Raw genomic sequence first — 15,423 nt, 5'->3', positions numbered from 1 at the left:
TGGGCGGCAGGACAGTGGGGGCTCTGAGCGCTCCAGCCCTGCCCTCACACAGATCCTAATGACAGCTGAGTGCGGCAGGAAGTAGGGTTCACTTTCAGTCTGTGTTGTCCATGAGAGAACTGGGGCGTAGAGGGGCTCAGGGCCTGGCCTGGGGTCACACAGCCAATAAGGAGTGAAACTAAAACATGTGTCAGGTGCTCAGGCTGCCGTTCCACTGCAACCCTCCCTCCCTCCTTCCGCCCAGCCTTTCTGAATTTCTGCCACTAGGGCTATGGCAGTGACCTCCTGGCGGCCTCTCCCAGTCCAGTGCCCGTCGGTCTCTGGGGTAGAGCCTTTCAGGACTTCTCTTCACAAAGCCTCCCTCACCAGGGCATCGGCTCTCTCTCTCCCCGGCCACAGCCCTGCTGCCCCCTTGTCCACAGCGTGTCACTCCTGCTTGGGAGATTTCCCTCTCACTTCTGACCATCTCCCTTCTTCCCGCCTCTGGTTGCCACCAGGGCCTCCCAGTGACACCTACTTGTTCCACTGCTGGTGGTTCGGAGATGAGGCCTTGCTCAGTCTTGTGTGCGAAGGCCTGTGCCAGCCACCCCCTGGCCCTTCTCTGTAGTTCTGTCCCCACGACTGGGGGTGGGGGTGGGGGTGGGCCTGCCCCTGCCCTCCTGCGGTGTTGTCTTTGGGCCCTCTCCATGTCCCCAACCTGAGTAGGCAGAATTTGGGTCTTCTGTCACAGCCTCCGCTGGGGGGCCCTCCTCTCCACTATATCTGAACGGATACCTCTCCCCAGTCTCTGCAGGAGCCCTCCCAACCCAGCGGAGACGAGCCCAGACTGGGGATCTTGGTTAGATCCCCTGCTCTGGGATCCCCGTGTCTCCCCCTGATCTCACCCTAGCGCCCACGCCCACCCTGACTCCGTCCTCTGGCTGGCGGCCAGCACCTCCCGCGGATTTCGAAGGCGCCTTGGCGTCCGGGACCTTGGCTGCCCTGGGGTGGGGGGCGGGGCCGGCCTGTGCGGACGGGTAGGGCGGGCGCCTGGGTCGGGAGGGGCCTCCTCGAAGGCCCCTGGCTCCTGGGCCAGGCTCACCGGGGTCCCTCTGTCCCGCAGGGGAAGATGAGAAGCTGGCGTCCTTGCTGGAGGGGCGCTTCCCGAGGAGCACGTCGATGCAGGATTCAGTGCGCGAGGGCCGAGGCATCCCGCCCCCGCCGCAGACCGCACCTCCGCCCCCGCCCGCACCCTACTACTTCGACTCCGGGCCGCCCCCCGCCTTCTCGCCGCCGCCTCCGCCGGGCCGCGCCTACGACACCGTGCGCTCCAGCTTCAAACCCGGCCTGGAGGCGCGCCTGGGCGCGGGCGCCCCGGGCCTGTATGATGCCGGCGCGGCCCTGGGGCCGCTGCCCTACCCGGAACGGCAGAAGCGCGCGCGCTCCATGATCATCCTTCAGGACTCGGCGCCCGAGGCAGGCGACGTCCCCCGGCCCCCGCCAGCGGCCACCCCGCCGGAGCGCCCGAAGCGTCGGCCGCGGCCGCCCGGCCCCGACAGCCCTTACGCCAACCTGGGCGCCTTCAGCGCCAGCCTCTTCGCGCCGTCCAAACCTCAGCGCCGCAAAAGCCCGCTGGTGAAGCAGCTGCAGGTGGAGGACGCGCAGGAGCGCGCGGCCCTGGCCGTGGGCAGCCCTGGCCCGGCGGGCGGCAGCTTCGCCCGGGAGCCCTCCCCGACACACCGCGGGCCTCGGCCGAGCGGCCTCGACTACGGCCCCGGAGACGGGCCCGGGCTCGCGTTCGGCGGCCCGGCCCCAGGCAAGGACCGGCGGCTGGAGGAGCGGCGGCGCTCCACCGTCTTCCTGTCTGTGGGCGCCGTGGAGAGCAGCCCTCCCAGCGCAGACCTGCCCTCCCTGCAGCCCTCCCGCTCCATTGACGAGCGCCTGCTGGGGCCCGGCGCCACCACCGGCCGTGACCTGCTGCTGCCCTCCCCTGTCTCCGCTCTGAAGCCATTGGTCAGCGGCCCGAGCCTTGGGCCTTCGGGCTCCACCTTCATCCACCCGCTCACCGGCAAACCCCTGGACCCCAGCTCACCCCTGGCCCTTGCCCTGGCTGCCCGGGAGCGGGCTCTGGCCTCGCAGGCGCCCTCCCGGTCCCCCACACCTGTGCACAGCCCTGACACCGAGCGCCCTGGGCCCTTGTTTGTGGACGTGCAGGCTCGTGACACCGAGCGAGGGCCCCTGGCCTCCCCAGCCTTCTCCCCGAGGAGCCCAGCCTGGGTTCCTGTGCCTGCTCGCAGGGAAGCCGAGAAGGCCCCCCGGGAGGAGCGGAAGTCGCCGGAGGACAAGAAGTCCATGATCCTCAGCGTCCTGGACACATCCCTGCAGCGGCCAGCCGGCCTCATCGTCGTGCACGCCACCAGCAACGGGCAGGAGCCCAGCGGGCTGGGGGCCGAAGAGGAGCGCCCGGGCACCCCAGAGCTGGCCCCGGCCCCCCCGCAGTCGGCCGTGGTGGCAGAGCCCCTGCCTAGCCCCCGGGCCCAGCCCCCTGGCAGTACCCCAGCAGACGCCGGGCTGGGCCAGGGCAGCTCAGAGGAGGAGCCAGAGCTGGTGTTCGCCGTGAACCTGCCGCCGGCCCAGCTGTCCTCCAGCGATGAGGAGACCAGAGAGGAGCTGGCCCGCATCGGACTCGTGCCGCCTCCTGAAGAGTTTGCCAATGGGGTCCTGCTGGCCACCCCGCTCCCTGGCCCAGGTCCCTCGCCCGCCACGCTGCCAGGCCCGGCCTCAGGGAAGCCGAGCAGCGAGCCGCCCCCTGCCCCCGAGTCTGCAGCGGATTCGGGGGTGGAGGAGGCCGACACGCGCAGCTCCAGCGACCCCCACCTGGAGACCACGAGCACCATCTCCACCGTGTCCAGCATGTCCACCCTGAGCTCGGAGAGCGGGGAACTCACCGACACCCACACCTCCTTCGCCGACGGACATACTTTTCTACTCGAGAAGCCACCAGTGCCTCCCAAGCCCAAGCTCAAGTCCCCGCTGGGGAAGGGGCCGGTGACCTTCAGGGACCCGCTGCTGAAGCAGTCCTCGGACAGCGAGCTCATGGCCCAGCAGCATCACGCCGCCTCCGCCGGCTTGGCCTCTGCTGCCGGGCCTGCTCGCCCTCGCTACCTCTTCCAGAGAAGGTCCAAGCTGTGGGGGGACCCCGTGGAGAGCCGGGGGCTCCCCGGGCCCGAAGACGACAAACCAACTGTGATCAGTGAGCTCAGCTCCCGCCTGCAACAGCTGAACAAAGACACCCGCTCCCTGGGGGAGGAGCCAGTTGGCGGCCTGGGTGGCCTGCTGGACCCTGCCAAGAAGTCGCCCATCGCGGCAGCTCGGTGAGCAGGGCAGTGTGGGGAGGGTCCTGTCCCCTGTCCACGCCCGCCCCGTTCTTCCTCTCGTCCTTCCACGGCTCCCTCTGTTCCTCCTCCACGGCCCATCCTGTCCCATCCCTCACCTGTCCGTGGCACCCACCCCTGTGCTCCTCCCGTCCGCATCTCTGTCCTTTACCTGGCCTTGCTTTATCTGTCTGAGACCGAAGGCTCTTTCAGCGATCTGAAATGTCAGGGGTTCTGTTCTCTCTATCCCTGTTGGTGCTGGCAGTGGGCGCTGGGCACCCACCGAGACCCCGGCTGGCCATGAGCGCTTCCACAGCCCTCCTGGAGGCTCCCTGGCCCGGGGTCCCTGTGCTCTCACTCTCACACCTGACGTAGCTGCCTCTCCTACCATCAAGGGTCGTTCTCTGGCCCGCTCTCAAGTGGCAGCTCTCCCCCACCCCCACCCCTGCCACTTGGCTTCTCTGGGGCCACGTGGCTGTCTCACGTGGCTGATGCCATCTTTCCTTGCTTCGCTTTGTAGCTGCCTTACTTCCTTTTGAAACCTGGAGCACACTGGATCCTTTTCCTCTTAGGACCCACCACCGATTTCCTGTTTTCTGCCCCAGAAACATTTCTGTCTCTCAGCACCACCTCAGAGTCCCTCAAACACAGATCCCTGTGCGTGATTTTCAAAGTGCATCCAGAAGCCATTCTCAGGCGGAAATCATGCCGTTTCTCTGCACCTCCATCTGCCCTCTCTTCTCCATACCTTACCTGTTCCTCTGTTCTCCCCGCCCACTTCCTACACAAGGTGGGGACTTAAAGAGGCCACACGGTGCCCTGGAAATGGGGGGAGGCACTGGCTTGGGGGGAGGGGCCAAGCAGGGGGCTGGGGTGCTGTTCCGGCTGGGCAGAAGCTGCCAGAGCCTCTGGGCTCATCCCTTGGCTCTTTCCTTGAGGACCTCATTCCCAAGGCTCCGCCCCCAAGGGGTACCTCCTCGGGCCTGTGGGCGCCATGCTTGCTGGCGGGAGAGCTGGTTCCTGCCCATGAGTGGTCTGAGGCAGAGCTGGTCGTCCCCTGGCCAGCCCTTGTCTGCCTTTGCCTTCTGTGCCCCATAGGCCCTCCCCCACTTCTGGCTTTGTGGGTAGCACATGGGGTGCCACCTCCTGACCTAGTGAGTCTTTGCTGCCAACCTCGGAAGGCAGAGTTCACAAAGCAGTGAGGAATGCAGGTCTTACTCACAGGGGCTTGTCTGGTCTACTTTCTTCCAGCTAAGGACTCGGAGGATAAGTGGGGGCTTGGGAAACTGGTGCTGCCTCCCCCGAGTGGTTCGGCAGCGCCGCCCTCCAGCTCCCATCATCCCAGGCTTGCGCTGCGGCCCTCCCCTTTTCACCTCTTCCAACTCCCAGTTGAATGGGAAAGCCCTCTTCCCAGCAGGGCGATGTTTAAAGTGCCCTTCGAGGGGGTGTTAGGGGTGTGGCCAGGAGTGCCCAGTTGGAGTGAGCGGCCCAGGTCCGAGGCCTCTGAGGGACGGAGGGTGGGGATTCCCTGATGCAGCCTGGACCAGTCCCCATCTTCGCTCTCTGTCTCTCCCCCCCCTCCACCAGCCCTTCCTTTCCGCTGTGCCCCTTGGTCCTGATGGAAATTAAAGCCATTGACAGCGGGTAGCACAGTGCCTGGCACGGTGCAGGCCTCAATAAAACATTTGCTAAACGTACGAAAGAACAAAGCTAAATGCAAGTGCTGTCTTTTGTGATCTGAGGTCTAGGGAGGCGGCTTAGGACAAATGCCACAGAAGGACAGACACTTGGCTGAGGTTGGCCGGTTGTCGAGCCCCTCGGCCGAGCTCAGGAGAGCCCAGGTGTTGCCTCAGCGCTGCTGGCTCCCGTGGGGCAGCTGGGCAGTCACAGGGCAGGAGGAGGCGGTCTCTGGGCTGGACCTTCCGCCACGTCCCTCACGGTCGTCCTCAGCATTTCCCCTTTGTCACGGCGAGGCTCTCTTGTCCAGTGGGTCTGGGTCATGCCAGAACCTGTGTTTGTTTCCTTTCTTGGAAGCGGTGTGGGGGAGGGGGCAAGGCCAGCAGTTCCAACCTTTGCATCGCATCTGTCCTGCAGGCCCACTGGAGAGTGAGCCTCTTTCCCTCAGGAGTTCCTGCAGAATCCCGGCCTCCGATTGGCTTCGTGTGGATCCCCTGCCTCCCCTGAAACAGGCACTGGGGTCAGGGAGACATAGGGCTGCTGTTGGCCAGGCCTGCCTCATATGCTATCCTGGGAGCCAGGGCATGGGATCAGCCAGAGCTACCGGATGGGTGCTGAGTGAGGGGGGCGGGTATCCAAAGGAAAATCAGGTGCTGTTCCCAAAGGTACCAGATGCCGGAGAGCCTAAAACAAGAGACTCCCTGTGCCATGGCATTCACCAGCTTTAGCACCTCGCTTTGTTCCCTGACATCGGCCTGGGGTCAGATGGCCCTGGATTCCAACCCTCAGCAGGTTGCATCTGAGTTTGTATTCTTGGACAAACCACTTAACCTCAGTGGACTTCAGTCCCACCCCTGTGAACTGGTGAGGGTGACCAGGCACTCAGCCAGGCCGGTAGGGGGACTCTTAGGGTCCTTACGGGAAAATGAGCGCTCTGCACTGGAGAAGGCCAGGTCACGTTACTTCATCTTCAGAGCCATTCTGTTCGATGGATAATAATATAATCTCCATTTTCCAGACAATAAAATCGAGGTTCTAAGGAGATCCATTCCAGCCAGTAGATGGTGGCATCTGACCTCAAGCCCCGCTATCTGTCCACTATAATCTGGAGCCTCTGTCGTTAAACCCCTTCTAGTGACAGACACTGTGTTTATGTGCAGTAGTTCCCCTCACACAGAAATGCATATGTGTTCGTTGTGTAGACCGAACCTTTGTTTATCAGTCAGGCGTATAACGAACAGCACGTGGATTCTGAAATTACTCGCAGTTGAGCCCAGCCGGTGCCGCTTGACAGGCCCAGCGACGTTACCCGTCTGCCCTGCCTTTCCTTCCCCACCTCCCTCCACATTCCCTTCTGCTCCTGTTCACACTTCCTTCCTTCCTTCCTCTTATTCCTCTTCCTTCTTGCCCTCGGACCTGGGTGAAACCATGGCCCTCTGGAGTGGGCCCCACTGCCTGTCCTCGACCCTTCGCTTCTGGCCACTGGCGGGCGGCTGAGCAGGAGGTGCCGTGGCCACGTCCAGTCGGCCCCGCGTGTGGCCGGCAGTGGCTGTGTTGCCCATCGGCGCTGCTGGGCAGCTCTTGTTTTGCCGCCAGCAGTGGCTAGAGTCTGACACTCATTTCTCACGTAGTGATAAAAGTGCTAGTGATACTGTCTTTCAGAGACATGTCCGAAGTGCAGGAAGTTCTGATGTCCCGGTGGGGCTGTGACCTTCCCAGGATGGATCCTAGCTGAAGCCCTAGGGCAGTTGCCACGGCCACCCAGTGGGTCACACCCCTGTGCCTTGTCCACTGGCCCCCCATGTGTTCCCTCGCAGGCCTGCCCCTCTCCTCACCCGACAGGCACCACAAGAAAGGAAGCGCCTGCTCTGCCCACCTTCCTCACTGACAGCTCAGTCTAGGCTCTGGCGTCCTTTACCCGCAAGACACTCTGCGGCCCGAGATCTAGGAAGATCTCAGAAGGGGAAGGGGAGGTTACCCCTTACGTCATGGACTTGAAGCTCGGCAACTTGTGGAAATGCACTGGGGCCATCCAGAAGGCCCATGGCCTTTGGCTTTTTGGAACTTTGATCCCAGACCATCCACCTCTTTATGCTTCTAGCTTTGGGTCTAGCCTGATAGGCAGAACATTTGTCTGCTCAGAGCCCCACATCTGCTCTGAACTCCCTTTGTCTTCCAGACCCCACGGTTGGATCTGAATCCCACATGTGGTCTGAGGGCCACATGTCTCTGAGCCCCACAGCAATACTCAGTTTTGCTGTGGCCCTCAGTTTTACACCTGTCTGACCGTCACATCTGATTTTACAGAAAAGAGTTCATGGCGAAATAGCTTTGGAAACACAAAGTTGATGAGGTTTCTTTCCTGCAGTACTTCTCAGAACTTTTGATGTGCTGTGTGCTGTGGTCTCGGACAGCTTCTTTAGTAGATCACTAATTAGCATCCCACAGGAGATGCACGTTTCTGCGATGGTGGAGAAACCCTGCCCTAGGGACCTGCTGTGAGCCCGGTCCTGCTAGCACGTCTGACAGGGATCTGGATAAAGCCATGCATGACTGCAGGTGCCTCAGGGCTTGTTCTTTTGAAACTGGACCTGTTGTGTGCTGGCCAGTGCAGAGCACAGGGGCCAGGCTGTGCTCTGTCCTTGCGGAGGTCCTCACAGGTTGGGGACCTGTGAGGTGTGTTCGCAGGAGATGTGATCAGGGCTTCAGGAGTTCACGGAACTCTGCTAGGGGAGCGGGAAGGGGTCACAGAGGAGGGGTCATAGGGGCATCTGGGTGCATCAAGGTTGGAGCCATGACCTGGTGTGGGCGGTGAGAAGTTAGGGCTGGAGTGAGACACGGAGACCAGAGAGAGTGCGATGGGACGCTCACAAGCCCGTATATAGTTTGTGCTCCTGTTGAGGATTATTTCCGTTAATGAGGCTCTTAAATGTCAAAAGGCCCCAGGCCTAGACCTGCCCTGCGTGAGTGCAGTGGCAGGAGGCTGCAGGCAGAGGCCAGGGCTGGAGTGGGCTGCTTCTTGCCTGTCGGCACCAATGGGTTGACGGGCAGTCAAGCCTGAGAGTGACATGTCACATTGTTTTTGTTTTGTAACATTTTTTTTTCAGTGCATATTGTGTTCCTGGCTTTGAGCTAGGTACCAAGAGTCAAGGATAACAATTAGGAAGTGAGAGGAAAGGTCCTGAGTGGGACCATGAAAGGTCTGGATCCAGAGGTGGCTGGGGGTGAGGAGGAGGGCCAGGGTTAATGCTGGGAGTTGGTGACATATCAGCCATGGGGGTGAAAGGATGGAGCAGCTGATGGTGGCTCCCAGGCCTCTGGGGCGAGGGAGAGCATGTTTGGAGACCCCAGGAGAGGTCTGGGGAGAGCTCAGGAGAGCTCAGGAGAGAGTGGCTTGGCTTCACATGTGGCATTCATGAGCACATCGGTCACAGAAAAGGGTGGGAGCGGATGACGTGGCCTGGGAGAAGGTGTGAACTAAGAGGGGAACCTATCTAGGAAGGAAGGGGTAGAGGAAAGGGTGCCTAAGAGGGAAAGCAGCGGACAGGTCAGCAAGGGGATTCTGCTGACAGCCTTGGTAACTGCAGGGGCGAGGGGTGGGGGGGCAAGACCAGGCCTCACTGGTCGAGGAGTCACGAGGAAGCCAGACACTGCAACGTTCAGACACTGGTGGGAAAGTTGCTGGGGAGTGTGGAGCCTGGCTGAGACGTCTGGAGGAAGAGCGGAAGGCGCCCAGGGGTGCTGGTGCCTAGCAAGGTACCCCATGTTAGAGAATGGGTGGCCCAGAAGCCCTCTGGGAGGCCGGCAGGGGTTGATGTGGCCATGCCATGGTCAGAGCCTGGCTGGGGAGGCCGTCAGACAGCTCAGAGTGGTGACGGACAGCGATGGCTCTGCAGAGGTGGTGTGGAAACATGTGGACCTTGACCATGGATGCTCCCAGGGTGCCTGGCCTGGGGCAATGTGGGAAGTTCCCTGTTCCCCAAGAGGAAGGGCAGGAGGAGCAGACGCCTGGGCCATGGGCATCCCTGGCCACTCCCTGCTATGCCCTGGGGTCTTGGGAGGGCAGCCTTAGGAGTGTGACCGGCCCGCTCCCCTGCACTCCAGTGGATCAGCCCCTCACTCTTGGCACCTCCTGGCACCAGCCCTAGCCTCTGGCAGGTGCCCACCTCCCCACACCCAGTATCTCCCCTCGGCAGGGTCTCCCTGGTGCTCCTGAGCCGGTCTGCCCTCATCCTAGGCCTCCAGCTCACCCCCTGCCAGGGCCCCAGACCCTGCTCCGGGGGACTCTGGGGGTGGGCCACGCAGAACTCCATCCTGAGGTGCAGGTCCCCATGCCAGGGTGGGATGCGTGAGGGCCCGGGGTGGCGGGAGGGGAGCGCTGTACTGGGCCCAGCCCCCCAGCGCTGCTCCCTCGCCCTCTCCCTAGCAATCACCACCACTTGGGCGCCCTCCCCCACCCTCCACTGCCGCCCCACTTTGCTCCGAAACCCAGGCGGTACCATGGAGGTCAGATGTGGGAGAGGGGAGGGTTTCTTCTGGTGATTGGTGCCTGTTCCTTGAGCCCATCACCCCAGGTGTCCTTGGCGTCCCCCTCTGCTGGGTGGGGGAAGCATGGTCTGGCCTCTTCAAGAGGCTCTGCTCTGGATCTGAGCAATTGGGCAAGGCAGCAGGGACAGAGGCAGAGGAGAGGAGCCAGTGGAAGGCAATGGAAACCAGGTTGAGTAGGAGGGACAGAGCTGGATCTCCAGGGGGAGGCTGACCTTGCACGGGTGAGACGGGAAAAGACAAAACCTGCTTTCAGGGGAGGAAGGATGCTCAGGGTGCCCGTGCGGTGTGGGACAGGGACCAGTCAGGATGGCACAGAGGTGGGTGGGGGAACCCAGGGGAGGGGTCCTTAGCCCAGTGCGGGCAAGGGCAGGGAGAGGGAGGTGGGATGGCAGCTGGAGAGAGGCCCTTCAGGCAGCAGCAGCACAAGGGGACACAAAGCATCCCCAAGTGCCAGGGGTCTGCTGAGCAGCTGCCACACAGGGTTCTTAGTAAAGCCTGTGGATGGACACCACTGTGGTCTGCACTTCACGGACCAGGGGAACAGGTCACAGGGAAACCAGGAGCCCACCCAGCTCTGCCCACGTCGGGCCTGCACTTTCCTTCCTCCAGCAGCTCCAGATGTGTTCCCTCCCATCGCACCTGGGCCCACTGCACCTGAATTCCTCCCTTACCGGGTATCTGGCCAGGGGGTCCCTGCACCTGGCTGCCCTCACTGTGGTCGTGACTGGGGGCCGTGTGCCTGCTTTGAGGGCCTGGGCCGCTAACACTCTCTCTCATTGCTCTCTCCTGCCCATCTGCATGTGGCTGCTCTGTCTAGCTGCGCGGTGGTCCCGAGCGCCGGCTGTGTAAGTGAGCATGCCCATCCCATGCCTCTCACTGTCCGTGCGCTGCACCTGCCCGCCTGGATCTCTGCTCTGCGTGGCTTCACGGGGCTTTGGTGCCACTGACGGCCCCATGAGGCTTCCCGTGGCCACAGTAGGGGATAGGGAAAGAAACGGGGTGGAGGTGGCATGGGATCTAGGAGTGGGTTTTCTCCGGAGGGGTCCCCCCAGCCAGGCTTCCCACCATGGCCATGCTGGGGGGCGTGGCGGGGCTGAAGGCCTGGGGTCCTATCAGGTGATGCTGGGAAGTGAAGACCCATCTGTGTGTTTGTGTGTGTGTGTGTGTGTGTGTGCGCGCGCGTGCACATGTGCTGCTGTGTCACTGTCATGAGCAGGCCACTGCCACTCCTGCCACTGCTGCTGCATGTATGTAACACACGTGGGTGCTACTGCTGCTGCATGTATGTAACACACGTGGGTGTTACTGCTGCTGCTGTGTGCTGCCCTGTGCGGGGAGGCCGCGTGTCATGGGTGTGTTGCTGCCTCACGCCTGTCCTGCACGTGCCGCTGCTCTGTGTGGGTGTGAACGCCGCCTCGTGTCTGTCTCAGACCTCATGGACTTGTTCAGTCTTGTGCTGCCACCAGCCTTTGTCACGACTCAGCCAGCCCTGCAGCCAGCCCAGGTCTTTCTGGGTCTCCTCATGATGACAGAGGGGGAAGTGGTGTGTGGGAGAAGTGGTGAGGGGTCTTGCCAGAGTCTTACTCTCCAGGGTGTGGGTGGACGGGGCAGTGTCCAGAGCCGGTGTCCCGGGCTGTCGGAAATGCGGTGGGAAGCCCTTGGCCCCAGCGGCTGTCTTTCCTCCGGCAGCCTGCTCTTGGAGCCCGCAAAGAGTGGAGGGGGCCAGGGGTTTTACTCCTCACGGTCCGTGCAGTCTAGGGCCCCCCCTCCCCCAGCAGGGCACCGGCTCTGACTCTGAGGACCAGGCCAGAGTAACCACAGGACCCTCCCCTCCTTTCTTCCTCTGGCCCTAAGGCTACCCACCGAGTCCCAGGCCGCCCCCTCCAGCCCCCGCCCTCCCAGAGTCCTCCTGGCCGCTGGCCCCCGCCCCTCCGCCTACCCCCACCTCGCCTAGTGCCCCTCACCTGGCCTTGACCCCCTCTCCCTCCGCAGGCTCTTCAGCAGCCTCGGTGAGCTGAGCTCCATCTCAGCGCAGCGCAGCCCTGGGGGCCCGGGCGGCGGGGCCTCCTACCCGGTGCGGCCCGGCGGCCGCTACCCAGTGGCGCGGCGCGCCCCGAGCCCAGTGAAGCCCGCGTCGCTGGAGCGGGTGGAGGGGCTGGGGGCGGGCGCGGGGGGCGCGGGGCGGCCCTTCGGCCTCACGCCCCCCACCATCCTCAAGTCGTCCAGCCTCTCCATCCCGCACGAGCCGAAGGAGGTGCGCTTTGTGGTGCGCAGTGTGAGCGCGCGCAGCCGCTCGCCCTCGCCTTCGCCGCTGCCCTCGCCAGCGCCTGGCCCCGGCCCCGGGGCCCCCAGCCCGCGCCGGCCCTTCCAGCAAAAGCCCCTGCAACTCTGGAGCAAGTTCGACGTGGGCGACTGGCTGGAGAGCATCCACTTGGGCGAGCACCGCGACCGCTTCGAGGACCACGAGATCGAGGGCGCGCACCTGCCGGCGCTCACCAAGGACGACTTCGTGGAGCTGGGCGTCACGCGCGTGGGCCACCGCATGAACATCGAGCGCGCGCTCAGGCAGCTGGACGGCAGCTGACGCCCCACCCCCAACCCACGCCCCGGCCGCGCCCTGCCGGCAGGGCCCCCCACCTCCGCCCCCGGGCCGCGGGCTCGGCCCGCCCCCTAACCCCCACCCCAACGGCGCCCGGGCCAGGAATGTTGCATGAATCGTCCTGTTTGCTGTTGCTCGGAGACTTGCCCTGTACATTGCTTAGTGCCCTCCCAGGCCGTCGAGCCCCACCCAGCGCACGGTCAGGAAGGGCGCGGGCCGTGGGGCGGGGCGGGGGGCTGGAGCGGGAGGGGGTTGGGGACGGGGGTGCTCCGGCCTGACCATCTCCCGCTCAGCTCCTGGTGGCTACTTTCCCAGAGGGGGGAACCTAGTCCAGCATGCAAGGTCAAGACACACCTTGGTGACTCGGGGGGAGGGGGGAGACATTGGGGTTCTCGGTTGGGGGCCAAGGAGCCCCCCTGTTTTGCATATTTTAATCCACTCTATATTTGGAACGAGAAAAGGAACAAATATCTCTGTCCTCAATAGCTTCCCTTCCCCTCCCCTCCAGCCCCCCAGTGGTTCCGCTGCGGCTGCCCAGTCTTCCATCTCTGGCCCCTCAACTGCCACTGCCACCCCACATGGGGCGGGGGACGCTCCAGCTGGTCTGGGGTTGGCCAGGGTCCCAGTAACCCGCCCTGGGGCCCCGGCTGGGCCCCCTCCCCTCGCTGAGCTATAGTGTGCCCCACCGACCCTTCAGGTGCTGCGTGGAGGAGGGGCGGCAGGCAGCGAGTCCTGCTGGGCACTAGCAAGGTCAGATCGCCTGGGAGACCGTGGCCCTGGAGCGGGGGGTGGGAGGGCAGGGCCCTGGCACCCGCCCCCAGCTATCTCTCTCGCAGGGTCCCTCCCCAGTAGGGGTCTAGCCTCCTCCCCACGCTGCTGGGCGACTACAGCAAAGAAGCCTCCCTGCCTCAGACCTGAAGTCTCCAGTTCCGCCCTGTGTGTGTGCGCACATGTGCGAGTGTGTGAATCTCGGGGTGCGACTGAGTGCATCGGAGCCCCGCGTGTGCCTGACTGGAGAGCGGTCCCTAGGGGCCACTCTGGACTAGTGTAGGGGCTTCGGAAGCGTGCACAGGGTGCGTGCATGGGTGTGTGCCTGTGAAAGCACCCCGTCTCCACTTCCAAAGAAAGTCAGAGGTCGTCTTGCACCCTGGGACCTGCTGTCTGCCCAGCCTGGCCCTCCAGAGCCTCGCCGAGCCTGAGTGCGCCTTCTTGGTGAAGGCTTGCTGCTTGGGAGAGGCCCCCGAGGGCCCCTGGAGGCAGTGCTCCCCCCGTCGGGCTTCTAGGGGGGATCATCGGGGCAGCCCTAGAGTCAGGCCACTGCGAGCCCTGGGGAGAGGCAAAGAGCCCAGCAGGCACCCCAGCCCCCCTTACTGTGACTCCTCACACTCAGCAATGACCTGTGGGGTGGGGGGCCCGGGACGTTTTTAAACCTAGGGTTTGGAGTCTGGACTAAGCTCCATCCACGTCACTCACAAGTTTCTGTTTATATTTCTAGCTTTTTTTAATAAAAATTAAAAAACCCAGAAAACAGAAGTTATCACAGCCCAGGGACCTGGCACGCCGGTCTGTGCCCACCCGCCCCGCCCCCGGCCCGCCGGCCCCGTTCCCTGGGCAGATTCACACCCAGTAACCCGTTCACCAACAGACCAGGTCACACACACGGCGGCAGTCACTGTAACAGACTGCCGCATACACACTCGTCTCACACTCACCTGTGGGTTTTTGGTTCCGTTCAATTTGGGTTTTTAACTTTACAGGGTCAGTTCTGCTTCACCCCTCCTTTTGTATGGAGTTCCAGCTGGGGGATTTCACCCCCTGCTCCAGTCCTGAGGCCTCCTGACCCTGACGTTGTGATACACCCCACAGAGATCTATGTTTCTTATATTATTATTATTATTGATAATAATTATTATAATATTATTATGTAATAAATTTATAAGAAATGAAACCACCTCTCTGTTGCCTGCTTGAGGAGGTATCGGGAGCACAAACTCTGCTGTCCCTTGGACAGCTCACACAAACCTCCCCGGCCTGGAGCAAACACTCAGCCCCACGCAGTGATCACCTGCAGATCCCTGTCTCTGACCCAGTCTCTTTGCTGACCTCCATGCCCATGTGCCCGGCTTCTCCGTGCCTCTCTCTCTTTCCGAGGCCTGCTGGACCTGAGCCCGTGCTTCCTGAGCTGGAAGCTTCGCTCTCTGCTCCCCAGCTCAGTGAATGACACCCCCTGAGCTGTAAGTCCGGTTGTCCTCCGTGGCCTCTGTCCACTTTTCCCCCTGGTATCCAGTTGCCCCTAAATTCTGCTGCTCCTGTCTTTGAACCCTCTTCTGTCCATCCCTGCTTTCCTGCCCCCAAAGCTTCTGCCCATGTTCAGGCCTTCTCCCCTCTGAGCCAGCTGCCACCAGCCATCGATGGGGCAAGTGCTGTGTGGCACCTGGTGGGGGGTGGTAGCTCACAGGAAGGGCAGAGGCACCTCAGAGAGTGAAAGGAGGAGGAACAGTGAGGTGAGAGGGCACAGGAGACCCAGAGGGAGCCATGGAAGGGTGGAGACTGCGGGGCCCAGGTCTGAGAGAGGGCCAGAAGCCGCAGAGGTGGGATATCAGACCAGTTGGGCACCAGTCACCCGGTGGGGTTTTAGGAGGGGCAGTGGGTGCAGAGCCTGGCCACGCTGGGTCAAGGCGGAGTGTGAATGTGGCACATGCAAATGTAGACCTCGATTCAGGATGGGGCCTGGGCGACGCCTCCCGGAAAGTGTGAGGATCCCGGGAAGAGTAAGAACAGTGGATGGAGTGAAGCCTTGTGGGCAGGAGAGGGGTGGACTCAGGTGTCTTTACCCAGAGCGGGCGGGAAGGCAGAAAAGCTCTGAGGAGCAGGTGAAGGTCTGGATGGCCTGCAAGGGAAGGTGAAGGCCCCTGTGAGGCTGCGGCGGTGACTGCTTGGCAGTGGGACCTTGAGAGAGGCTCACTGTCTGCCTACAAAGCCCCCCAATTTCAAATTTTCAACATTTTTCAAATTTTTGGCTTCGTTTTCAAGTTAGAAACAGTGGTCATCCTACAGAAGAGGCCAAGAAGGGAGTCGAGGAGTGGGGACCCGGGAGGGTCCGAGTGTGGGGGGCAGAGGTGGGACCCTGGCTCGCTCTGGGCCTGAGCACTGTGGCAGCTGGGGCGCTGGGCTCCTCTGAGCTGCACACAGAACCCGGGGCTTCCCCGGAACGGGGCCCGGAACTTGGGGCGAGTCCAGCTTTTC

At 62.7% G+C, this 15,423-nt stretch overlaps 1 protein-coding gene across 6 annotated transcripts in view; it reads left to right on the top strand.

Annotated features, from left to right (window-relative positions):
• Window positions 1-14,125, top strand: part of SHANK3 (SH3 and multiple ankyrin repeat domains 3) — a 50,749-nt gene extending 36,624 nt beyond the window's left edge. For 3 of the 6 annotated variants that reach the window (XM_057556260.1, XM_057556259.1, XM_057556262.1), the window contains 2 exons: window positions 1,103-3,353; window positions 11,571-14,125. In XM_057556260.1, coding sequence (XP_057412243.1) covers window positions 1,103-3,353; window positions 11,571-12,162 — 2,843 coding nt within the window. In that variant the 3' untranslated portion in view covers window positions 12,163-14,125. The other 3 variants (XM_057556261.1, XM_057556264.1, XM_057556263.1) reach the window with 3 other exon arrangements.
• Window positions 14,126-15,423: the final 1,298 nt, after the last annotated feature.

Source organism: Balaenoptera acutorostrata, chromosome 11 (genome assembly GCF_949987535.1).
Source record: "Balaenoptera acutorostrata chromosome 11, mBalAcu1.1, whole genome shotgun sequence".
NCBI lineage: Eukaryota > Metazoa > Chordata > Mammalia > Artiodactyla > Balaenopteridae > Balaenoptera > Balaenoptera acutorostrata.
This window is presented reverse-complemented; position numbering and strand designations above follow the sequence as displayed.